This window comes from Candida jiufengensis, assembly GCF_024610255.1.
Source record: "Candida jiufengensis strain CBS 10846 chromosome Unknown scaffold4, whole genome shotgun sequence".
NCBI classification, from domain to species: domain Eukaryota; kingdom Fungi; phylum Ascomycota; class Pichiomycetes; order Serinales; family Debaryomycetaceae; genus Lodderomyces; species Lodderomyces jiufengensis.
Genome location: NW_026261559.1, coordinates 185,010 through 210,724, shown reverse-complemented (window position 1 = coordinate 210,724; position 25,715 = coordinate 185,010). Strand labels below are relative to the sequence as shown.

At 28.0% G+C, this 25,715-nt stretch overlaps 9 protein-coding genes across 9 annotated transcripts; 4 read left to right on the top strand and 5 right to left on the bottom strand. All coding sequences in view use genetic code 12, as the record gives it.

Moving 5' to 3' along the window:
• Nucleotides 1-27: 27 nt before the first annotated feature.
• DIM1 (putative dimethyladenosine transferase) lies at nt 28-999 on the bottom strand (the record flags this gene model as incomplete). The annotated part of the gene is made up of 1 exon (XM_051762452.1): nt 28-999. The coding sequence occupies one exon, from the start codon at nt 997-999 to the stop codon at nt 28-30; it is 972 nt and encodes a 323-aa protein (XP_051620530.1).
• A 793-nt stretch (nt 1,000-1,792) lies between these two features.
• KAR9 (Kar9p) lies at nt 1,793-3,919 on the top strand (the record flags this gene model as incomplete). Its single annotated transcript, XM_051762451.1, has 1 exon — nt 1,793-3,919. One exon carries the CDS (start codon nt 1,793-1,795, stop codon nt 3,917-3,919), a length of 2,127 nt encoding a protein of 708 aa, XP_051620529.1.
• Nucleotides 3,920-3,973: 54 nt separating this feature from the next.
• On the bottom strand, nt 3,974-7,588 carry KGF54_002016 (uncharacterized protein; the record flags this gene model as incomplete). The annotated part of the gene is made up of 3 exons (XM_051762450.1): nt 3,974-4,507; nt 4,982-7,296; nt 7,390-7,588. The coding sequence occupies 3 exons, from the start codon at nt 7,586-7,588 to the stop codon at nt 3,974-3,976; spliced, it is 3,048 nt and encodes a 1,015-aa protein (XP_051620528.1).
• A 3,283-nt stretch (nt 7,589-10,871) lies between these two features.
• CLG1 (Clg1p) lies at nt 10,872-12,029 on the bottom strand (the record flags this gene model as incomplete). The annotated part of the gene is made up of 1 exon (XM_051762449.1): nt 10,872-12,029. The coding sequence occupies one exon, from the start codon at nt 12,027-12,029 to the stop codon at nt 10,872-10,874; it is 1,158 nt and encodes a 385-aa protein (XP_051620527.1).
• A 2,427-nt stretch (nt 12,030-14,456) lies between these two features.
• KGF54_002014 (uncharacterized protein) lies at nt 14,457-15,959 on the bottom strand (the record flags this gene model as incomplete). The annotated part of the gene is made up of 1 exon (XM_051762448.1): nt 14,457-15,959. One exon carries the CDS (start codon nt 15,957-15,959, stop codon nt 14,457-14,459), a length of 1,503 nt encoding a protein of 500 aa, XP_051620526.1.
• Nucleotides 15,960-18,141: 2,182 nt separating this feature from the next.
• On the top strand, nt 18,142-20,988 carry KGF54_002013 (uncharacterized protein; the record flags this gene model as incomplete). The annotated part of the gene is made up of 1 exon (XM_051762447.1): nt 18,142-20,988. The coding sequence occupies one exon, from the start codon at nt 18,142-18,144 to the stop codon at nt 20,986-20,988; it is 2,847 nt and encodes a 948-aa protein (XP_051620525.1).
• A 110-nt stretch (nt 20,989-21,098) lies between these two features.
• On the bottom strand, nt 21,099-21,578 carry ARC15 (Arc15p; the record flags this gene model as incomplete). Its single annotated transcript, XM_051762446.1, has 1 exon — nt 21,099-21,578. The coding sequence occupies one exon, from the start codon at nt 21,576-21,578 to the stop codon at nt 21,099-21,101; it is 480 nt and encodes a 159-aa protein (XP_051620524.1).
• A 292-nt stretch (nt 21,579-21,870) lies between these two features.
• ARC40 (Arc40p) lies at nt 21,871-23,016 on the top strand (the record flags this gene model as incomplete). The annotated part of the gene is made up of 1 exon (XM_051762445.1): nt 21,871-23,016. One exon carries the CDS (start codon nt 21,871-21,873, stop codon nt 23,014-23,016), a length of 1,146 nt encoding a protein of 381 aa, XP_051620523.1.
• Nucleotides 23,017-24,362: 1,346 nt separating this feature from the next.
• On the top strand, nt 24,363-25,295 carry KGF54_002010 (uncharacterized protein; the record flags this gene model as incomplete). Its single annotated transcript, XM_051762444.1, has 1 exon — nt 24,363-25,295. One exon carries the CDS (start codon nt 24,363-24,365, stop codon nt 25,293-25,295), a length of 933 nt encoding a protein of 310 aa, XP_051620522.1.
• Between the last annotated feature and the right edge of the window lie 420 nt (nt 25,296-25,715).

The window sequence follows — 25,715 nt, the reverse complement described above, 5'->3', positions numbered from 1 at the left end:
TAAATGCAATAATGCTATGATGGATTTTTAAGCAAAATGTATACCAACTTGATGAAATGCATATAACATTTTTAAAAAATCAGTTTGATCTAATTTCCCAGCTCTTTTATCAGAAAATCCAGTTTCTGTTAATACTTTAGTAATTTTTTCTTTTATAATATCTTTTAAATTTGAATTATAATCAATATTCATTCCATCTCCATTTTCTTGTGTTGATAAATATGTTTTATAATTTTTTTCTAATATATCAATAACATTAGAAGATTTGAAACCAGCAGCAATTGTTTTATTTTTTCTAACAAATACAATCCTCAAAAGTCCATCCCATTCATTAAAATCAATATTAGGTCTTGGATTTTTAATTTCAATTCTAACAACACTAGATTCAACTTGTGGTGGTGGTCTAAAATTATTTTTACCAACTTTCATTATATGAGTTACATTAGCCCACATTTGAACATTTGCAGATAATCTACAATATAATTCATCACCTGGTTTAGCAACTAATCTCATTGCAAATTCACGTTGAAACATTAGTATAGATACTCGAGGTGGTCTTGGTTGATTTAATAATTTGAAAACTAAAGGTGATGATATTTGATAAGGAGTATTTGATATACATATATCAAAATATGGTAAATCCATTTTTATAAAATCTCCTAGTATAATTTCTAATTTTTTTTCTTGTGGTGTACCATGAACTCTTTTAGTTAATTCAGCAGCCATTCTTGGATCCATTTCTGATGCTATTACTTTACGAGCTTTTTCTAATATTCGTACTGTTAAATTACCTGTACCTGGACCAACTTCTAAAACTATATCACTTGGTCTTATTTGTGCTTTATCTACTATACCTTGAGCCACCAAAGGGTTTTTTAAGATATGTTGGCCTAAATTGGTATTGAATTTGAAAACTGAATTTAAGTGTTTATCTGCTGCTACTGTATTACCAGTTGGGTTTGGTTTGGTTGTGAATTTTTTATTTGGTGCTTTTCCCATTTTATACGATTTTGAGTGCGTTTAAGTTAATTCTGATTGATTTGTAATGTATGCAATTGGTTTCTGTATTGTATATTGGGTAAATTTGGTTTTAGTATGAATATATATTTGTTGTAATGTAAAGTGATTTGATATCAAAAACTCATCTCCAAAAATCAAATAAATTAAATAGTAGTACAAAAAGTTTAATACGAATCTATTTGATTTTGTAACAAACAATTTGAAAATTTATTTATTCGAGTAATGAAACAATTTAAATCTTCATACGATTTTGTACAAAGAATAGAAAGTAAGTTTGTTCTTTATTAAGATATTTATGTGACCAGACTAATTTATTAAGAGGTAAGAATAGAACTGATGAATAAAGTATAAGAATATTAGTAAGTTTTAAAAAACAGTACTCTTATCTAAACCATTATGAATATCACATGACCTTACACGTGACTTGATTAATTCTTTTGTTTACAATTTGATCTTAACTTGTTTCATATTTTTATATTTTATTTTATTATAGTAGATACACTTTGTTACAACTTCTTATTAATATATTAAATTCTTACATAACAAGATTTATAATTAGATCTCATTTAATACAACTAAAGGGATATATATATGAATAAAATATTTCCTTAATTGAATAATAATTGCCACCTCATATTATAAATTTCAATAAATTGTATATTAACTTTAAATTGACTTTACAACATATTATATTTAATATAAAGAAAGCAACCGTCAATTTACTCGACTACAAAAATCATTTATACTCATTGCAATAACGATCAATGCTACTATGAATCATACAACTTCAAGAAACCCACAAATTAAACTATCACACTTACTATCTTCAATACCAAACTTTTCATTTTTTGAAGAATTGATCAACTTAACTCAACCAAATCAAGAATCAGGTTCATTACCAATAACTTTACTGCAACATGATTCCTTTAAGATGAATAAAATTTTGGAAGATATTGATTTATATTTAAATGATTTAATTATGGTTTTTAATAATATTAAAGAAGTTTCTAAAAATTCTATAAATTTATTAGAATGGTATTATGAAGGTAAAAATGTATTAACTGATTTATTCAGAAATTTGGAAAGTATTGATTCCATTATATCAAGATTATTATTATTAGTTGAATCATCTGACTCAAACTTGTTTATAACTCAATCACTAATAAAAAAATTTGAAGAAGTAAGTGATATACTATTAGATGTTAAAAAATTACTGATTATATTGAAAAAAAATTTAGATATATCTATAAATTATCATGAATTAATTGAATTAGTTATAAGACTGTTGAGAATAGAAATTGAAGACTGTATAAAATTAATTGAAAAATTGAAAGATTATAATTTATCAAGTCCAAGAAAAGTCTTACCAAAATATAATTTAAATGATATTGTTACCAAGATGAAAATTAATGATTTTAATAACAGTCATACTTTTTCAATAAAATCTATAAAACTACCGACTTTTAATGATTTAGATGAAAAAATTTATGAGGAATACCAATTAATTGAATCAAAAGTATTGCCGTTAAAAGTATCATTAGATATAGTACCTCAAAAAGTTGAAGAGTTTAATATGATATGTTCGCATTCGTCTTCGTTTCAAGTATCAAGAGAGTTTGTTTTACAAAGTTATGAATCAATGTTAGATAAATGGAGAATTTTAACGAGTCAACTTCAAAAATTGAAATATGAAAAAATAGATTCGAAATGGAATGATATATTTAGTTACTTGACAAAACAAATTGAACAAGAATGTGATGACTTAATTGATGTTTTAACATTTTGTGACTCTGCAAGTACTGAAGGTAACTCAGTTATAAGTGATGACATTGGATCAAGATATAAAATTTGTTCAAACTCCATTAAATTGATTGAAAGTGCTATTGTTGAACATGTTATTACTAATAAGGAAACTCTGAATTTGTTTAATAAAAATTTACAACCAAAATGGATGGAGGTTAATGATTTGATATCAAGATCGAAAATTGATTCAAGTTTATCTATTTTTCAAAAGCAGAAGAAGGAGATGATTAAAAAAACCAATCATTCCAAAGGTCTTAGACCATTTCAAACAAAATCAAGAAGTTCCGGCAATGATAATTTGGATAGACCAATGAACAATGGGTTAGGTATTGATTTTAATGTAGATGTTCAATCTGTTACATTACCATTAAGTATTCAGAACAAGGATAAAGTTATAGATATTTTCACAGGTAAAACAAAACCAAGTGGTAGGAACTTAAAAAACTCATTAATTGAAGTATTTGACAGTTTCAACATTAATGATGATGAACGAGAAGATGAAGAAAGAACATTAGTTAAAAGTCCAGAGTTGAGTAACAATACATTACAAGATTCAATAATTTTTAAAAAACCAAAATCAAGAATTTCATCATTTGATTTTAATAGTTATTTTAATAATGTTTTAAATTCAAGTATTAGACAACCTTCTAAATTACCTCGTATGAATTCAAATTATATGGAAATGGGGTACCCAAAAATTATCAAAAGAAAAGGTTATACCAAAATTCCAGAAATCTGTTCAAATCATCCAATTTTCCAATCTCCTTGTAAATTAAGACATTCAAAATTTCAAACACCTCGTAATAACTTGGATATTTCACCACAAACTCAAACAAAACAAAGTTTATCGTATCATCATAGAAATGATCCTTTCCATTTAAGTAGAACAAGATCAAGAGCAAGCTCTTCTACCACCACGATAATTGGTAGACCGAATTCTTTATTAAATGAAATGAAAATTCCAAATTTAACTTTTTCAAGAAGATTAGATTATAATTGTACATCACCTGAAAGACCATTATCATCATTAGGTTCAAGATTTGATGATGAAAATTTGCTAAAGTCATTAGATGAAAATCGACCCATTTGGAGGTAATCAACTTAATTTAGTTATTTTCAATTTCCCCTCTCTTAATAAATAATCTAGAAACTATTCTTTCCCAATTTCCTTTTTATCTAAACCTTTATTCATTGTCTTACTAGTTAATCCATCCAAAAAGAAATCCAACCCAAATATTTTCCCAAACAAGCTATTTTTCTCATTTTGATATTTTTCAAATTCATTAAATTCTCTAATAGTTCCATCAGGTAATATTTCTCCAGTTTGCATTTTTTTAACTGATTTACCATCTAATCTTGCCCGTAATTCATATGAACTTATTCCAATTATGGGAATTGATAATAGTATCAAGTGTATTCCTTTATATCTTTGTTTTAATTGTGGTGGGGCTTTTGACCAATTTGGTTTGCCTGTTTGAATTAATTCTTTTACAAAGGGGGAGTTTTGGGATTTATATGAGTCTGTTGTTGTTGAAGTTGTTGATGATGATGATGTTGGAGAAGTTGTAGTGGATGGTTTTTCGGGAGTTTTGATTCTTATTGTGGAAGCTCCTTCACTTTTGTGAAAATTCGGAGACTTATAACTTTTAAATCTTAAAGATATTCTTCTCATTCTTTCACTCTCCTTAATACGGGTTAAATAAGTAGTTTTGTTTCTTTGGTCTATGGTCAGAAATCTGTATACTTTTCAAAAATTGGGCTTTTTAAAATCTCGGGTATTTCTACAAGTGCGCGTAAAATGAGCCAAGCGATTGGTATAGTATACCTAACTTCAATGCTTGAAGTTGTATGAAGCTAATACTTAGACTTGTACTTTTTCACTACTAGCTTTGCAGTACATAAGACGGCTGAAGTCGTTGGAAAACGGGAATTTGTTAACATTTGCATATATATATTAGTTAATTAAGCCATATACAATTTAGAAAAAATCTATAAAATAGACAATCAAACGACATATAAGAATGATCAAAACATATTATAAAAATTAAGGGACCTGCCTAGTATTAAGACCTCGATATATAAAGTGAAGTCAAAAATCAAAAAATTGTGAATCAGACTTAGCAAACTAAGCTGTTACTCTTGGTAACCAAATTCTTACGGTATCAGTAGCACCAATTTTACCAGTTTGAGTAGTACTTGAAGGAACGGCAGTTGGAGCAAGTTGACCAGTTATATAAGTTGTTGTATTTGGTGGGTATAAAACCTTAACTGTATCTCTACTTCCAAAACCACCATACTCAGTGCTTGTTTCAATAGTTTCTGCAGTTCCAAAAACGGTGGTAGTTTTAGTAGTATTTGGTGGGTAAATTACATGACGAATATCTGTACCATCAAAATCACCGGTCTCAACACTAACCAGACGTGCTGTTACATCTCCAAAGTGAGTTGTAGTTACTGTTGGGTTTCTTGGGTAGACAACATTAACTGTATCAATACCTCCGAAAGTTGCAGTTTTAGTTTGAGTTTCAAGGAAAGTTTTGTAACTGAAATAAGTAGTAAAATATTGCTCATTTGGTGGGTAGATAATTTGTACTGTATCTGTTTTTGTTCCTTCTATGGTTGAAGTTTGAATTGTTGAATCAGTACCATAAATTGTGGTATATTTAGTTGATTTAACAATTGATGATGGTAACCATATTTTCATTGTATCAGTTGCACCAATTTTCCCAGTTTGAGTGGTACTTGATGGAATATTTGTTGGATTTACCCAAATTGTACTATAGGTCGTTGGGTTTGGTGGATATAAAACTCTAACAGTATCTCTACTTCCAAAAGTACCATACTCAGTACTTGTTTCAATAGTTTCTGCTGTTCCATACACGGTGGTAGTTTTAGTAGTATTTGGTGGATAAATTACGTGATAAATATTTGTACCATCAAAATCACCAGTCTCAACACTTACCAGACGTGCCGTTACATCACCAAAGTGAGTTGAGGTAACTGTTGGATTTTTTGGATAAACAACATTTACTGTATCAATACCTCCAAAAGTTGCAGTTTTGGTTTGAGTTTCAAGAAAAGTTTTGTAACTGAAATAAGTAGTGAAATATTGCTCATTTGGTGGGTAGATAATTTGTACTGTATCTGTTTTAGTTCCTTCTATGGTTGAAGTTTGAATTGTTGAATCAGTACCATAAACTGTGGTATATTTAGTTGATTTAACAATTGATGATGGTAACCATATTTTCATTGTATCAGTTGCACCAATTTTCCCAGTTTGGGTAGTACTTGATGGAATATTTGTTGGATTTACCCAAATTGTACTATAGGTCGTTGGGTTTGGTGGATATAAAACTCTAACAGTATCTCTACTTCCAAAAGTACCATACTCAGTACTTGTTTCAATAGTTTCTGCAGTTCCATACTCGGTGGTAGTTTTAGTAGTATTTGGTGGATAAATTACGTGATAAATATTTGTACCATCAAAATCACCGGTCTCAACACTAACCAGACGTGCTGTAACGTCTCCAAAATGTGTTGAGGTAACTGTTGGATTTTTTGGATAAACAACGTGAACTGTGTTAGTACCTCCAAAAGTTGCAGTTATAGTTTGAGTTTCAAGGAAAGTTTTGTAACTGAAGTAAGTAGTGAAATATTGTTCATTTGGTGGGTAGATAATTTGTACTGTATCTGTTTTTGTTCCCTCTATGGTTGAAGTTTGAATTGTTGAATCAGTTCCATAAACTGTTGTATACTTAGTTGATTTGATAGTGGATGATGGTAACCAAAATCTAACGGTATCTGTTCCACCAATTTTTCCTGTTTGAGTAGTGGTAGAAGAAACAGCGGCTTGATTTGTGATATAGGTAGTCGGGTTTGGTGGGTATAAAACCTTAACTGTATCTCTACTTCCGAAACCACCATACTCAGTACTTGTTTCAATAGTTTCTGCAGTTCCATACACGGTAGTGGTTTTAGTAGTATTTGGTGGATAAATTACATGACGAATATCTGTACCATCAAAATCACCAGTCTCAACACTAACCAGACGTGCTGTTACATCTCCAAAATGTGTTGAAGTTACTGTTGGATTTCTTGGATAAACAACGTGGACTGTGTTAGTACCTCCAAAAGTGGCCGTCTTAGTAATGGTCTCTAAGTAAGTCTTATAACTAAAGTACGTGGTAAAACTAGTTGGATTTGGTGGATAAATGACTCTCACGGTATTTGTTTTTGCACCTTCTATGGTTTCAGTTTGAATTATTGAATCTGTACCATATATTGTTGTATATTTAGTTATTTTTGTTTCTGAGACTTTCAGCGTATTAGTTTCTGTAACATATGAAGTAGCAGCTGTTATAGGACCAGCTGATGTAGAGAGTTCTTGAGTGGTTGATGGATAATAAATTTTAACATAATCAGTTAAACCCCAACCAGTTAATTGAGTTGAAGTTTCTGTTGAAATACTTTCACCTGTCCAAAATAATGTTGAAGTTACTGTTGGGTTTGGTAAATAAATAATTAAAGCTCTTTTTTTATTATCAACAGAAGCTAACTATTTTTGACCAACTAATTCCGAATTTTTTTCTTCAATAATTCTATTTAGATTTTCAGTTGAAAGCTTCTCATATTCATCATCACTTAATGATAAAACTTGCTCATTTTGATAAGCTGATCTTGGAATATTTACACCTAAAACATTACCGAATTGAAGTAATAATGTCGTGACTGACAAGATGGATAAAAATGAATTATAAAAATGCATTTTATAAAATATTTAATCAGTAATTAGCTACCAAAATATTTTTAGACCAGTTTAGTTTTGTGTAACTATATTTGGAGTTTTAAACTAGGTTGGTTATATAAAATAATTTATGTGATTTGTTTTTGTAAAAATAAAGCAGTATTAAATAGAGGGTCGGTATAACTTCTTAAGTTATTTTCAAGTATTTATAAAGTTTTATTCTTCGAAAAAATTGAAGCACGATCTTTGTGAAGTTTGCGTTAATCCCTCTTACTAATTGATTATAATTATTATTATATTTCAAATATGAGTTTGTGTATTAATTTTACCTTAAATGGAGTTATAATAATACCGGGATTTTATTTTAGCTAAGACAATTTTGATGAAGAATCGAAAGATTACTTTGGGGTCCAGGTCAAGAAATTATATGTGAATCAATTCAATTTCGAGAATTATCTCAGAAGGTTCTTAGACCATGTTCTTGTTGTTCTGATCTTCGAAGCAGATTCTATACATTCTAATCAATTATGGGGAAAATTGCTCATTGATATGTCAACAAACTTTATTTGTAGAAAATTTTTATTTTTTAATCCAAAATGCATATGGCATAATCTTGTGCCTACTTTAAATTACATATTGCACATAATGTAAGTAAAAGACTGCAAGACTCAGAGGGGGTACAGATTTGAAAGTATAATATTCAGGATACATTTAGTTAAAGATTTAAATTTTAAATAGTTACTCTTATAATATGTTGAATAGTTATACTACATATCCTGACATATTTTGGGGTAAAACTAAAATTTTACTGTAGATCTCTAAAATATTTACGAAACTTTAATTTATTTTACGAACCAGTTCCTGATATGCACTACTTTACTACTTAGTTCTTACTTTAGGTTTTACTATACGTTTGTTTGAACATCATCTTATAATTTGAATTTAATGACCAATATGGGCATTCTGTTTACATTGTAATAAAAAAACTGATGATTTTATCATTTCCATTAGAATTATACCAGATACGTAGAAATCCAAAAAAATTCAAATTTTCAGAGATTTTTGAAAAAAAAAAGAAATTAAAAAATTGAGCCATTTATATAAATATAATAAATTTTATGTCGAGTATGTCTCAAAACTTATGACACTGTCCACCGAGCGGATAAATTATTATCAATTATTAAAGAGGTAGAAACAGCTGGGTTTCCCTCACTTTTATGAATGTATAGCTGCATGACGTTTAATTTTGGAACAATTGAAGGCATTATATCAAAATTCAATATTTTTTTTCTACTGAAGGTTTAATGAACTGTGTACTCGATTTTATAGTTGAAAACCTTTCGTACTACTTCTCGAAAATGCAACCACATGATATGAAACTGTTCGATCAAGTATTTAAGCTGTACTGCAAATCGCTTAAAACTTTACGAGACTCTAAAATTAATTTACGAAAAAAACGAATCTTATTCTCCATTCTGCAAATTGCATTTTGTTCAACTTCAATTAACATCAAAGGATTTCTATAAGTAATAATTCACAAGGTTATGAAGAAAAACATTTATTCAAGCTTGTTGGTCTTCGTACAATTAAAACCATAATTCCGCAAGTATTTGCAGACTAATGAAACTTAGTCGAATAAGGAACGTTAAATAGCAAGCGCACCTCACAGGGTCATCTACAATCTACAGTGGTGTTTCCAAACTCATCCTGATCCACCCGTTCCCTTTTCAGCTCATTTTATTATTATCAAATTCAAGAAAAATTAACTGCAATGCTTTAAATTCAACAATTTCTAGGTGAAACCCCTTTCAATTTTAGTAATTATATTTCTTTGGTAAAAATTTAATTTGCTTGGCTAAAACGATCTTTAAAATTAAAAAAGTAAAATTTAGAACAAGAATTGAATGGGTTATAAATTAGTAACTAAAGCTAGATTTTGAGAACATCTTTTTTCTTCCTCTCGAATGTAGTTCATTTATTAGATTCAAAAAGGCGCCTGCACATTTTATAAATGGATAAAGTATTGAAAAAAAAAATACTACGTTGTATTGAAAATTTTCTGGTCTAATGATCTTAACCACAATACTTAAGCTTTCTATAGTGCATTTACCAAAAATTCCTAAAATTTTTGGACCTCAGTTAAGCTGAAATTTGGACTCCAAAAACACAATTTGCCAAATTAAGCATCGTTAGAACTCAAAATTTCTATTTTGATCACACTATAGCGAAAGGTGATGCTGTCAAAATTCTGACGGAATATTTTTAAACTCTGAAACACTAATTCTGATGCCACGATGTCAAGTTTCCCAAAATTTATATTTTTGAGGTGGCTGTCATAAAATTAACTCTCTGATAAAATTCTTAAATTAATTTTATTTTCTGATGCTTGATTTGTAGCTCAATTTAAAGCCAACTCTATAGACTTAAAATTGATATTTGTTGTGTTGAATTGTAGAAAAATTGCAAAAATTCACATGGGTGAGTCGAGAAAATCAGGGAATTTGCATCAAAATCACCAAATTTAACAAATTTTGAGACAACTTAATTTTACGCACCACCACTCAATTTAGCCCAAATCACATTTATATACTTTTTAAGCATCAAAACATATTTCTAGATAGTTTAATTTGGTTTTTACCAAGTATTTGTAACTTTTCTTTGCGGTTTCAGATGATCAAAATTAAACTTTGAAAATAGTTCAAATTATGACAAAATATGACAACTTTCTTTGTCTATTTTATCGAAAATTTGAGCTTATTTTTTTTTGTTTGCATGGCCGTAACTTGAACTTTGTTTTCGGTTACAAATTTGATTATAATTGACTATTAAGAATTCTATTGGACAAAAAGACGTATTTCGTTAGATTAGTTCTGATTGTTATAAAGCTGTAAATGAATCTTATTAAAAAATGCAAATTTAAAATGCAAGTTGTATTCGACTTGTTCATTCGGGTTGAAACGGGTCGACAATGGCCACTTCTCGTGCTAAACCTGCACGTCTTAAAGAAAATTCCTATTCGCAATTTAACGCGAATATTATCTAAAACAAACAATTGAACATTTTGAATCATCTTGAAACATATGAAATTAAGAAGACAAATATATAGTCAAAATTCAAATTAAAACTCAACGAAAAAACAAAAGTATATATAAATTATATAAAATAAATTTCAAAAAAAAAAAAAAAAAAATTAAAAAATGAAATAAAATAAAAGGCAGCAAATATTAAATTAATAAAAGTAAATATAATTTTTTTTTGAAACACTGGGGCTAAAACTCTTTGGATTATTGTTAACTATCGTTTTTCAACAAGTTGCCATATAAAATTGACCTACGTTATAATTAGGTTGATTTATAAAATTATTATAATGATGATATGGATATTGTTGTTGAGATTGTTGTTGATAATATTGATTATATTGAGCATTGGCAAAATCTTGATAAACTGGCGATGAACCTAAATAAGGTTGTTGTTGATTGTAATGTTGTTGATAACTATAATTATCATAAGGTGATGACGATTGATCTATAAAATTAACTGATGATGGTGATATTGTAGGTGTTGAATAAACTTGTTGTGGATTCATTAAAAATGAAGTTGATGTTGGAGTTTTTGTTGTTGTAGAAGGGAGTAATGGTGATGATGATTTTATTGCATCTGTTCCATATTTTTCACACCAAGTTTTCCAACATTGAGTTAATACTTGTAAATTTCTTTCGAAATTTGTTGTTGATAATGTCCATTTAACTTCTTCTAACCAAATTTTTTCCATTGAATTTAATATAGTTAATTGTAATCCAGTAGCTCCACACCATGATTTATTAGTGAATGTATTATCATCATTGAATTTATTAGCTAATACTAATGAAACAACAAGATAATTAAAAATTTCATGTTCAGTTAAATTAGCACTTAATAATTTCGATGAAAATCTTTGATTCATATATTCTAACGCAATTATAATAGTAGATTTAGGTAATCTTGTTGCAAATAACACTGATGAAATTAAGTTTTCAAAATCTTTTGAAGGTGATGATTGTTGTTTTAACATTCCAAATGTACACCAACCTAAAAATGAAGACATTTGATTTAAATCATACTCCAATACGGAGTTGATACCTCCATTTACTTCTTGTTGTTGTTGTGGTTGTTGTTGACTCGGTATATTCTGCAGTACTGCTTGTGGTGGTGGAATTATTTGATTAATAGGCATAACCATTGGTGGTGGGGCTTGGAAATGAATTGGTTGTGGTGGAGGTGGTGGTAATAATTGTTGTTGTTGATTATAAACTTGTTGAGTTGGTGGTTGATAATAAGACTGACTATGTCCATGTTGATAATATGATTGTTGTTGTGGTGGTGGGGCTGGTTGTTGATAATTTGTAGTAGTAGTTGGAGCATAATGAAATGATGAAGTAGCTCTATGACCTGAAACCTGAGGTGGATAATAAGTAGCATTCATTTTTGGCCCTTATGAATATATTTTATAAATTGTTAAAATAAAAAAATGTGAATAATAATAATAATTATGATAATAAAATTTGAAATTCTAATTGATAAAATGAAAAATTTTTGTAGTATAAGAATCTTAATGAAAAGTTCTTATGATAATAAAGTGAAAAAAGTTTTGAACTGATGAGTTGATAATGATCAAGTAAAAAACGTAATTGTTGTTACTTAAATTCTTTCCTTAAGTGATATAAACAGCTAAAATGAAAATAAATCCTATCTTTCTCTATCTTCTTCTTCTTCTTCTTTATTATTTTAATATATTAATCTAAAATGATTAAATATATATAATTTAGTTTGGTTTTTGTAATATTGATAAATATAATATTTATATAAAAATTTGAGTATTAATCTTTTTATTCACTATGTTGTTGTTTCTTTACCTAAATAAATATACAGATAAATTAATAAATGTATATAACGATTTTTTTTGATGGTAAATCGATGAATGAATAAATTATAAATAGATTAAAACTTATGAATTTTTAAATATAAATTAATTATATATATAAAAGTTATTAAGTATTGAAATGAATGAACCAAAAGTTAAAGAAGAAGAAGAAGAAGAAGAGGTTAAAAAATTATAAAAGGGACTGGCAAAAAAAAATTTTATTCAACGACGCTTCCAATAATTAATTTTCACAACAGAAAAATAAATAATTAACTAATAAATAAATAAATTTAACAAAATGAACACAAATTAAAAAACTTTTGATTAGTCACGTTTTACACTACTTTTTTTTTTTTAATGACATAAATTTTTAATCTATTGTTAATAATTCAATTAACAACCTGTAAAATAGTATAATAATAAAGAACTATTGAATTACTTTTTTTGAAAGAAAGATTAACTCACAACTGATCAAAGAGATCATAGCTCAAATAAAAAAATTTGAAATGACTAAAAAATTAAAATACTGTTACCGACATGTCCATTAATGATAAAACACTGTCGTTTAAATTAAAAAATTTGTATGACAGTTATTTTTTTTTCTTTCTTTTTCTTCTTCATTTTCTTTTCAATTTATTATTTCTTTTTTTTAAAGAATTAATATGGAATAATATAATGAACTCACAAATTTAAGTTTATTATAAGAAAGTTTTAATGTTAATGAAGACATGTGTCAATTATACATTGTTTCTATGGTTTACTAGTCTTGTTTAACAGCAAGTGAAGGTATCCCTTGATATCATAATTAACTATTATTGTGTAGATATATCAACTCGTATAATCAATAATCATTGCTCTTCGTAGCTGGTTAATAATGTTGAAGTGTTTTGAATCTATAAATCTATTTAAAATTGGATGGTTTTGTGATGATTTCAAATTTCTCCTATTTCTTTTTTTCTTTCAAAATTAGTTTAGAAAGAATAAATTAATTATATGAGGCATCAAATTTTTAGATTGTAGCTGCAGAAAGAAAAGTTTTTTTTTTGTTATTTACTTATTCAGATCGACCCATGTGGTAAGAGCTTATCTCATTTTTCTTGATTTTTTGCCTCATTAATTAGATCTGACAGGTCATCTATTTTAATTAAACTGTGTATTAATATATTTAATTAAACTTACCAGACTGTATTAAATAATCTTATTCATTTGACTGATCGGTTGAGGGTAGAATATTCATTTATCTTCAAATTATTTAAGGGACTGAATATGATTTTTATTCTACTCAAATATTAGAAATTTAAAATCTAGGTGTCTCTGCGCTACCGTTTGTGCTTTACTGCGGTACGGATCTGATATATACTAAAAGTAAATATCATAGCTCTTCGAAAGTTAAGTTTTTTAAAAGTAGAGTACTTTAGCATCGTACTTCTTTATTACGAGCAAATTGCCAAAAGTTTGAACACTTACAAAGCATTTTTCTCTCGACTTTTTTCAATAATCATCTCTCGACTTTTCTCAATAATCATCAAGTTTCAACTACTTGGTTTAAAAACTGGTACAATTGTGAATTTTGTCACAAAAATTTTTTTTTTTCGCAGCCAAAAAAGATCATAATTTATAAAATTATTGTGGTCCATACTTAACAAAAGTTGGACAAATTACTAAAATTGTCTTAAGAGTGTAATGGGTTAAACAGCTAAACCGACTTCACAAGAAACCAAAAATCCTCTAGAGTAGGCAATTGTGGGAGAAAGTCATGCAAAATTGGTGCTTTTTTTTTTTTTTTTTTTGATCTGGTGATCTATTTCTTGACATGTTTCAGAATTTACATTTAAAGACTTCAAAAGAAATGAGTAGACAACTGCAGTCTCAAATTGCTTCCAGTGAATAAAGGGTATCAACAGCCTGATTTGCCAAATCAAGAATAGTCGAATATATAAATTTAAATTGTATAGAATTAAAAGTACACAGATATTAAAGTATTTTAACTCATCTTCCTCTTCTTGATTCAAACCATTGTAAGCTTAATGTAGGTATCAAACCTAAAGCCCCAATCAAAGCAGCCATTATTCCATAAGATTTAGCAAAACCTAAGTTTTCAAACATCACAGGGAAATAAAATGGCCCTACAAATGCTAATAATTGTCTAAAAAATGTAATAAATAAAACGACTGAACCAGCTTCACTAGGACCAACAAAATCTATACAGTAAGCAATTATAGGAGAAGTGGCTAATTGAAGGCCCAATGAAGCAATAACAAGACCAACGTTTGCAACCACAACGTTGTAATGCTTGAGTCGTTGTATTAATACACCAAAAATTATTAGACCAACAATAGCACAAATATAACCAGGATAAGTTAACCATAATCTAAAACTTGAACCTTTACCTCTATTTCTACCCCATTTAATTAACATATCAGATATAAAACCACCAGCTTCTCCAATAACAGTACCAATAATAAATGAAATAAATTGTAAACCTAATGCTTGTGGACCCATTCCAAATTTTGCAATCATAACTTGTGGAATCTCAACATTTATTGCTATATTTGCATGCATGAATAACATAGTATATCCAAAAGTAGGAATAAAAACTCTCCAATTTAATAAATATTTTAATGGTCTTAAAATTATCAATGGTGTAATTTTATTCTCTGGGAAAATTGCATTTTTTCTAAATAATTGCTTGTATGGATTTTTAATATTTCTTGACATATCTTGCTTATTAAATGAAGTTTCTCTACCTAATAAAATATAACAAATCATTTGAACGAAATTTGTAACTGCAAAAACGACAAAAATATATTTTGGTGGAACATGTTGTGCAACAAATCCCATTAATAAAGGACCAACCATTGTACCTAAATTGACCATAATCGACCAAACACCAGATCTTGATCCTCTTTGATGTGCAAAAGTAGTATCACTTACTATAGCTCCACCAACAGCTAAACCAGGACTTATAAATATGGCTTGAAAACATCTCATTGCAATTAATTTACCATAACTTGTACAAAATACAGCACCAATAGCAAAACACATACTACCAAATACTGAAATAATTAATAATAATCGTTTACCATATCTATTCATTATTGGAACCCAAACCATTGGAAAACTACCAATTAAGACAATTTGACAAGAAGTTAAATAACTAACTATATGAGTTGGTTTACCTAAAATTTCAGAATATGCACCAAAAGCAGGTACAACACCAGAAGCCATAAAAGTACACATAAATCCATGAAATGCAACCATACCTAATTGTAAAAATTTTTGAAAATTTGACCAATTTAAAGGATCATTATCATTCATTAATGGTAAAGGAATTAAATTATATGTACCATGTTTATTTATTAAATATTGTTTATGTTCTTCTGATATTTCTTTTTCTTCTTCTGATATTGATAATTTATGTTCTATTGAAGATGTGGCACTTTCTATATGATGTGTTGTTCCTTTTTCATGGTCTGTTAATGAGGAACTCATCTTGAAAAAGGATTTAAAGTTAAGAATTTTGAATTTGCTTTAGTTGTACTTGGTTTATTGTTAGTTTAAAGTAGTATGAATGTAGATGAAAAGTGAATGTAATCGGTAATTGTAATCTGTTTGTTAAAGCTTCATGATAGTCTGATTGAAGTGGATTTGATACTTCTTTTATATCACAAATCAAAAGCTTCACCAGATATACTTTTGGTTATGAAATATCTGGGGTAATTTTGGTGATTGTTTTTAGATCTGATTTAAAGTTATGGATATAGATAAAAATGTAAACCGGAGAATATGATAAATCATAATTTAGTATTCTGACCAATATATTCAAATGATTACTAAGACTAAAATTTTTTCCTATGTAATTCAAGCATATTGGGGTAAATTAATTGAAGATGAATATTTAGTTAATCTTTGGATCTGCTAAATTTTATTTATTACTTATTTTGTAATGTAGTACAAAAGTTAAAAACCGTTTTATTATATAAGGCGAGATATAATATATCAAATATTCAGGTGATAATACTAAGAGCTTAATTACAAGCTTAGTACTACATTAACTAGTGTGATAACAACAAGCTTTTAGTTTTGATTAATTTGCTCATAGGCATGTACTCGGCAATCAAAAGTATAGTCAATACCCAATAATCTATTGTATTTATTAGTTTTTCCGATAAACAATAATCTATAAAAGTATCAAAACCAACTAAAACATTGACCCCAATCCAATTTATCAAACGTTCGAGACAAATGTTTCAGTTGATACTTTTTACTTCTTCCGATATATTTTAAAGTGAAATTACTACCGAAGCAGTAGAAATTAGGTTTGGGTGTCAGAAAATTAAGTATTTTTTTTACTTTGTTTTTCTAATTTCACGACTAAAAATAATTTTAAGGTACTTAGATCTTTCCTCCCCACAAATTGAAAAATCGTTTTACGTTTCGGAAATATAATAAATTATTATAACTTCATAACTATAGGAATAATTATTACAATTTATTTTGATCTATAAGAAATTTATCAATCAAACTCGGTATCAATACTAATATAATCCAACTTTTAACTCAAGTCATATTTGTTTGAAGTTGTCTTTATTATTTTATTTTTGTTTCAATTTTGTACATTTCCTAATCTTTTAAAAAAGGAATGATTTACGAGATCCTTGTATTGTTTTAAAGGAGGCAAAAAAAAATTTAGTAAATTTCTGATTATTGTTACCACTAGAATTTAACATTTTCAGCATATCCGTACCAGGCATAAGGTCAAATGCAAAGTAAGAATGACCTAGTATTCTCGAGAGGTTTTGAATTACATTTACGAAAACATACTTTCGGAGTTTTTTAATTCCTAGACTATTTGGACCTTTTAAGTCACATACATATGCACATCGTCCCCACTCTTTGTTTCACAATTGACTTGACAACCTCTTAATCGTTACTGAATTACAACGAACTAACAGTTTCCAATTTTCCTAATATTTGTCCACATTTTATTTTTAATTCTTCCAACAAACATAACTTCTCAATGTATATAAAAATGAGAATTTAAGGTAATGCAATTGATCTCAATATTTCAGCAGACTGCCATAAGACCAAATAAAATTGAAGACCACCGACTATTTAATAATATTTCAAGAGGGCTCAATTGAATTTGTCAATTTTTCAAAAAAATCAAATTCAAGCACATTGTAAAATCAAACTAATTTACAATCTCAAGCTGATAAAATAAAAATGTATGAGGATATTATACGAGTCGGTCTTGACTCAGTCATTTCATTATAGATCAAAGATTAACTTCGATGACATTTTATTTTTCTTTAATTTGCGTGCAAATTGAACGACCTAGACAGTTTTCATCTTCAGTAAGTTATAGTCGCTACAGACTGCTTCTATGATACTACTCTCATTTATGTACAAATAACCTATCACTGCACTTTCATGTATCCCATCAAATATGAGTTTGTTAATTGTCGTCTGAATTTATATCATGTTTCAAATTGGCGACTTTCCGAAAAAAGACATAAAATTTATTTGTTTACATTTTGTATACATTTTGTGTTTACTTTTCAAATATTATTTGTTTATACTTTAATTAAAATATTTTTAAAATTAACATCTTTTTCTTAAACATCTTTGAAAAGTCATACCCGGTATTAGATATTGAAAGTGTTATTCAATAATGTCAGCAATCCCACTTTATTTAAAAATAAAGGGACAGAACAACGCTCAAACCTATAATGAATATCCATGTTTTGATGTATTAGACAATAACTCAATCGAATTTAATGATACTACATATGATTTTGAATATATTTACCAGCATAATGAGAACAACTACAAAGACTTAATTGAGACTTCACATAACTCATGTATTGTATTGATGGGACCAACAAATTCAGGTAAAACTACAATGTTGAAACAATTAGTCAATTTAAAATTGAAGAAATTAAATGAATTGGAATCACCAGTATTTGTTTCATCTTTTGAAATCTCAAATAATAAATATTTATCTGACTTATTGGATGTTACTGATGGTACTGAATCCAAAAAAATTCCATTCTCATACATCACTAATTTCGAAAACAAATTAAAGAGAACAAAACCAAATCAAGAATTAATTAAAAATATTTTGAAACAAAGATTAAGTAAATGTACTGAGTTCAATGAGAATTCTTCAAGATCTTGTTTGATTATGACTTTTTTTTACAACAATACAAAAACCACATTTGTTGATTTAATGGGTAATGAGAAAAATTCAAGTTTAAGTTCAAATATTTTTGCAAATTCAAATATTTCATCAATTACTCAAACAATGGTCAACAAATCCAAAAGTGATCTAAAAAGATCTCACAATTTGATCACAAATTACATTTTCAAAAACAAAGACTTAAAGATAGTTTTAAATTTAGACCAGTTTGGAGATTTATCATTAATTAAATCAAACTTAAACAATGTAGCTGATGTTGTCAAAAACTTCAAATTACCTACAACTTCAAATGAAACTGATAATGTTACAAGAAGAGTTCCGAGTTATACTTTACCAACAATGTCTTCAAGTCGTCATAGTCCTAGAAAAATAATGAGACCATTATCAGCTCCTCACGTACCAACAATTCAACAATCAACTTCCACCTACCACAAAAAGCCACTTGAAGTTTCAAATAAAATTACAAAACCAATAATAACCAAAATAAGATCCCCCAGAAAACCACCGGTTCCAAGAAGAGGTCCATCAAAAGAAACTTTAATTATACAAGCTTTAGAAGCTGAACAACAACAATTAAAACAGAAATATTTTAATTCAATTGAAGATATTAAATTAGAAATTTCAGGATTTAAAGGAGAAAGTACTCAATTAGTTGAAACTTTTACGAAATTAAAGAATAATTTGGTACAATTAGAATCCGAGAATCTGAAAAAGACTGAAACTATTGATTCAATTAAAGAAGAGAATTTAAGGTATGTTGAAAAATTGGTGAAAGTCTCAGAAGAACTTCTGGCCCTTCAGGCTTTAAAGATTGAAAATGAAGAAGAAATTTCAGCACTCGAAGGACAAAAGTTGAAGCTTGAAAAAGTTATAGAAGCAGGAAAAGATGAAGTTTCGAAATTAGGTGAAGAAAGGCAAGATTTAAATAATCAAATCTCAAAGTTACAAAATGAAGCAACTACTTTACATGATCGTATAAGATCTTTAAATGAAACTATAGTTGATAACAAGCAAAATTTAGCTTCTAGAAATGCTCGCATAGTCGAACTTGAAGATGAAAAAGTAATATATCAAAAAGAAATTAATGAAATGATCAATCAACAAGATAAATTAAAGTCTGAATTAACTTACCTTGAAGCTGAATGTGTAAACTTAAAACATGATTTAGATTCTCAAAAAGCACAAAGGGAAAAATTTATCACAGAAATAGATATTCTCAAGGGCTCAATTGTGGCAAAAGATACTGAAATTTCAAATTTAAAGAGTTCAGGTAGTGAAACAGAAGGTAAAGTAGAACACAGTCAACAACAAATTAAGCAATTGAAGGAAAAAATACATGAGAAGAATCAAGAAATGACCAAATTAAACTCATCAATAAATCAATTACAAAATCAATTAAACAATGCAAAAGATTTGGAAAAAGATTTAAGATCATCTGTTTCATCAACAAAGTCTGAATTAAATAATCTTCACGAAACTCATCAACAGAGATTAAAAAATGAACAATCGAAATTTGATATTCAAAAAAATGAACTCAATGCTAAAATATTAAATTTGGAATCATTTAGTTCAGAGAAAGATCGAAAGATTAAACAATTAGAAGACTCATTGAAAAAGGAATCTGAGTTGTCAAAATCATTACAATCTAACAATACAAAATTGTCAAACGAACTCACCACAAATGAAAATTTGAATCTAGAATTATCGACAATAAAATTGAAATTAAAATCTAAAGTTGATAGAGTATTACACTTGGAAGATAAATTTGATAAGGTAACAAAGGAAAAGGAAACACTCAATGATAGATTACAATCCAATGAAACTCAAAACAAAGCCAACTTATCAAACTTGAAAAGAAAATACGACTCAATTATTTCAGAAAAAGATGCAGAAATTAAAAGATTAAAAGGTACACCATCATCAATGGGTACAATCATGAATGATAGTTTTACAAGTAATAATGGGTTATTTATAAACAGTTCATCACCAAATCGTGGTTCAAATTTCAATCCGAATGATATTTTCCAAGATTCAGTAATTGAACCAACTATAAATTTTCACAATAAAGCTACTTATTCAAATAATAGGTCAACTTCATCAACTCCAAAAGCTAAAAATAAATCTTCTGCAAAATCAAATAAAAATTCAATTTCTGGCACTCCAATTAAAAATAAAAATGTTCTCCAACCTTCAAATAAACAACACTTGAGTCCAATTACAAAAAAGAGCAATTTATCCTCACCGCATAGCGCAAGTAAAATGAAAGGCAATAGTGTAAACAATCATAAATCATCACCTTTAAAAACACTTCAAGCCTAATTACAATTTATATTTTTCTTCTTCATATAATTCTTAATACAGATTTATTTAATCATTATATACTCTACAACAACTCCAAAATTCTCTTTCATCAAACTTTTATTGACTATTTATACAGTTCTTCTATCGGTTAAATACCTAGAAATAGATCCAATTCCAACAATTTCAACAATTTTTTCAAACCAATTTAATAATAATCCACCTTGTTTCTGTCCATAAGGTGTAGACATATTAGTATATAAATACTTTATCAAATTATCTTGTTGTTCTTGATTTAATCCCTTTATAATATTATTAATATCATTTGGTGAATTACTATTGTTTTTAATTGAACATAATACCTCGAAAATTGTTCGCTGATGAATTTCTTTTTCTTGTGGTGATGAAGCAAATGGAATATTATCAAGTCCCGTTACTAAAGCCTGTTGAAATTTACCTTGTGATAATTGTGATCTTATACTTTGTCCAATTTCTTGAATTTGATTTGTTGTATATTGGGGTAAGTTTGGTGGAATTAATTCTTCTTTTGTTAAATGATTTTCTGGTTCTAATGCGTCTATATCTATTTTTCTCCAATCTTCTGATGCCATTGTTAATTAATTTCTAGTATATTGTGTTTTGAAATGCGATAAGGTTTTATGTAAAAAGAAATTGATTGAATGAAGTAACTGGTCGATTTGTATATCAAGTTGTTAAGTTTTGAATATTGAGTTTTTCGATTTGGTGAAACAGTTGCTACCAAACCAGTTTTGCTAACAAATTCAAATTCCGAAGTTTCAGTAATTTTAATTTATCTTAGCTTTTTACAACTAACAAAGGATCAAGTTTAGTAGAGAGTCAACTCCTAAACTATTTAAAAAGTCAATTGAATACTACTCAAAAATGTCAAAAGTACCAGCAATTTATCAATTGGGTCATTTACCAATTAAAGATCATATTTTCTCACCAGATCGTTCAGTATTAGCAATTACAAAAGAAAATGAAATTGAATTATATAAGATTAACAAATCAAATTTATCTCAAAAACCTCATTTAATTACAACTTTGAGAGGTCATGATAAAACAGTTACAAGTATAGATTTCTCACCAGATGGAACCAAGATATTAACTTGTTCACAAGATAGAAATGCCTTAGTTTGGGAAAAACCACCAGGTGAACAAGAATATAAACCAACATTAGTTTTGTTAAGAATCAACAGAGCTGCAACTGTTTGTAGATGGTCACCCGATGGATTAAAATTTGCCGTAGGCTCAAGTGATAGAATCATTGCTATTTGTTATTATGAAGAAGAAAATGATTGGTGGATTTCCAAGCATTTGAAAAAACCAATCAAGTCAACAATAACAAGTTTAGATTGGCATCCAAATGGGATATTATTAGCTTCAGGATCAACTGACGGCCATGTTAGAGTATTCTCAGCTTACATCAAGGGAATTGATTCCAAACCAGAACCTTCAGTATGGGGTACTAAATTACCTTTCCAAACACTTTGTGGAGATTTTACAAATGAAACTTTGGGTTGGATTCATGGAGTTAAATTTAGTCCTAATGGAGACGCATTAGCTTGGGTTAGTCATGATTCTTCAATTGGAATAGTTTATCCACAAGGTGAAGGTTTAGAACCAAAATCAATTTTGAATTTGAAAACTAATTATTTACCTTTTAAATCATTAGTTTGGTTATCTGACGATTCTTTGGTTGTAGGTGGATTCAATTGTAATTTAGTAGTTTACAAAGGTAACGAATCAAATTGGGAAGAATCATATCAAATAGAAGAACAAAAAGATTTGACTAAAGATACAACCACCACAAATGAAGAAGATCAAGAAATTTCATCACATCAAGCTTTAAATATGTTTAAACAAATGGATTTAAAAGGTAGAGCAAAACCTTCTAACAAGGTAAGTGGTGGTGGTAAAGCTTTAAGCACAATTCATCAAAATACTATTTCAAGTATTAAGAATTTTTCAAGTGATAAAGTTTCAACTTCTGGTATTGATGGTAAAGTTGTTATATTTAGTGTATAAGTATTTATTAAAATGTAAATTACATAAACAATGAATAAGTAGAGAGAATAGAAGACTTGTTGAAATTTATAAGGACATAATCTTTCAATACTATGTGACTCTATGGTACGATTCTAAATGATACGATATAATTTTTTGAGTTAGATTCCTTGCTTGAACATACATTTAGATCATTGAAGTTAAAATTGACTAGAACCCAAGTTCAAAACTCACAAAGTAAAATCTTCATCATAATTTTAAAAAATCAATTCACAAAAATTAAATAATATATCAGATTTTGAGCTTTGGTAAAGTGTTATCTTCATGAATTTTTGGTTCAGAAGCAGAACTGATAAAATTAGGTTTTCATCATTATATCATTAACTTTTGTAAATTGATCAAATTTATTGAGAATTATACTTTCACTTGAAGTTTTGAGTCCTTGACCAGTTTGGATAGTTCTTAATACTCCACAATTTGATCTGAGCTATTTAATTTCAAAAAGGACGTAGAAACCAAAAAGGATATACGTATATCATTTAGTTCACAAGCAAAATTGAACTCTAATTGTTACCTGTTAGTATTTAAACCTCGTCTTTATTTTATCTCCAATCTCAAATAACTTTTTAATTTTATAAATAAGTCAGATGGTGATGCATGTAAATTATCCATTGGATCATGTTTGATTCACCGGACAGAAAAATGTAGGAACATATTCATCATAGTAATAAAATTGTAAAATTAATTGAAAAAAATTTGTTAAATATAAAACATACTAATAAATTTGTCAGTTTTACTTCTAATAGTCGTTATTGATAACGTAAACCAATCGAAATGTGAAAATCTAATAAAATTAAATCATAAACGAAGAATTCCTTAACAATTTGTCCTGCATGTACATCCTCAGCTAAAATATTATATCATTCATTGTAATCATTTAGATATTATTGATTTTCATTTTTGATGGTTTGTTGACTCAAAATGACATACCCTTTCATTCTCTGATCTTTTCGAATAATTGAGACTAATGCTGATAATTGAAACAATTTTGGTAACAACTTGTTATTATCAACATTGGCATTAATTAAAATCAATCAATAATTATTGTTGATTAAAAAAAAAGAAAAATTACTTAACAAATTGGTGAAGAATTTTTTTTATAATACTTTAGAGATGGAATTTGCAATAAATTTTTTAGGCAGGGTAATTTTTTTACAACCAAACTAAAACTAAAATTATAATTATAAAACAAACGCGCTTTATATAAATATTTATACATAATTGAATTAATTAAATCAACACATGAAACTTGAATGTTACAGCTAAATCATTAACAATTCAGTACAACTTAAAATTAAACGAGTTCAATGGAAACTCAATTTCCACATCCTCAATGGTTTAATACTTTTTTGAATCAAGACTCTGTTCAAAATGTTTTAAATAATACCAAAATCATTAGTGAATATTGGAGATCAGTTTTATTAAATCCAAATATCAATGACAAAGTTTTTGAAATTTATTCCCTGATAAGTTATCAAACAATGATAAACAACCAGAAATTTATAGATCAAATTTTAGATGAATCAATTAGTGCAGAACTAAGAATTATAAAACTAATATTTCCAAATAGTCTACCGATTAATTTATCAGAACCTAAGATACAATTAAAATTTAATACTTTAGAAGAATACGAAACTTGGTTTATTTTAGTTAGGAAAATATCACCAGTTAATGTAAAAGAGAAGAGAAAACCAGCCACCAAGTACAAATGGACAGAAAGTTATGTTTGTGAATGTGCTGGTAGTTATGAATCTGTTCAAAAAATTAGAAAAGCTTCAGAAACTAAAAGATGTAATTGTTCATATCGTATAAGTGCACATGCTAGTAAAATTGATGACTCAATTACAGTTAATTGGCAATTTGTCCACAATACTCACCATATATTAACTAGACCACATATTAAAAAAGTCAAAAGAGCTTACAAAAAAACAAATCCAGATTTTGATACTGCTTTTGAAATTGATAATTATGAAAATACTCCAGAACAAGAAGGTGGTCTAGATAAATTGAGAGAAGTTCAATTTAGTATTGCCGATGCAAATTCAATGGTACCAACAGGAACAAAAATTGAAGAAAGTATGGGAATCGTAGATAACTTGTATCAAAATTTAAAGTCAATTGGAGGTGTTCCATTACATTATAGAAATGATATTCATAATTTACTACTACAACAACAATTCGTACTTCGAAGAGCTATAGAAGATAGATTAAGAGAAAATAATAATGTACATCCTCGATAAATTGATTAATTAATGTTGTATATCTAATTTAATTGCTTACAAAAGTTGATGCTGATACTAGTTTAACGTAATATCAATGTCTTTAATTAATCTGAAACTCGCGACGATGATACAATGAATTATCAACCCCCTCTTTATAGTAACAAGTTGACTCTCGGAGAATATTGTCCTGTCACGTGATTCATTCTAGCAAGTAGAAACAAATGAAAAATTCCATTAACAACTTTAGCAAGTAGGTTTACCTAATTCAATCCAGGACCATTTACCAAAACTAGTTCCTAATGTCAATTAAACACTGCGTTTCATATGATCGAAGCTTCAGTTTTAATAATTTGGATGTTTGAAACAGGGAAACATAGTGATTTAAAGTCACAAGCCACTTTTACATGCCAAATGGAGAAGTTTTATGTTAGTACAGCA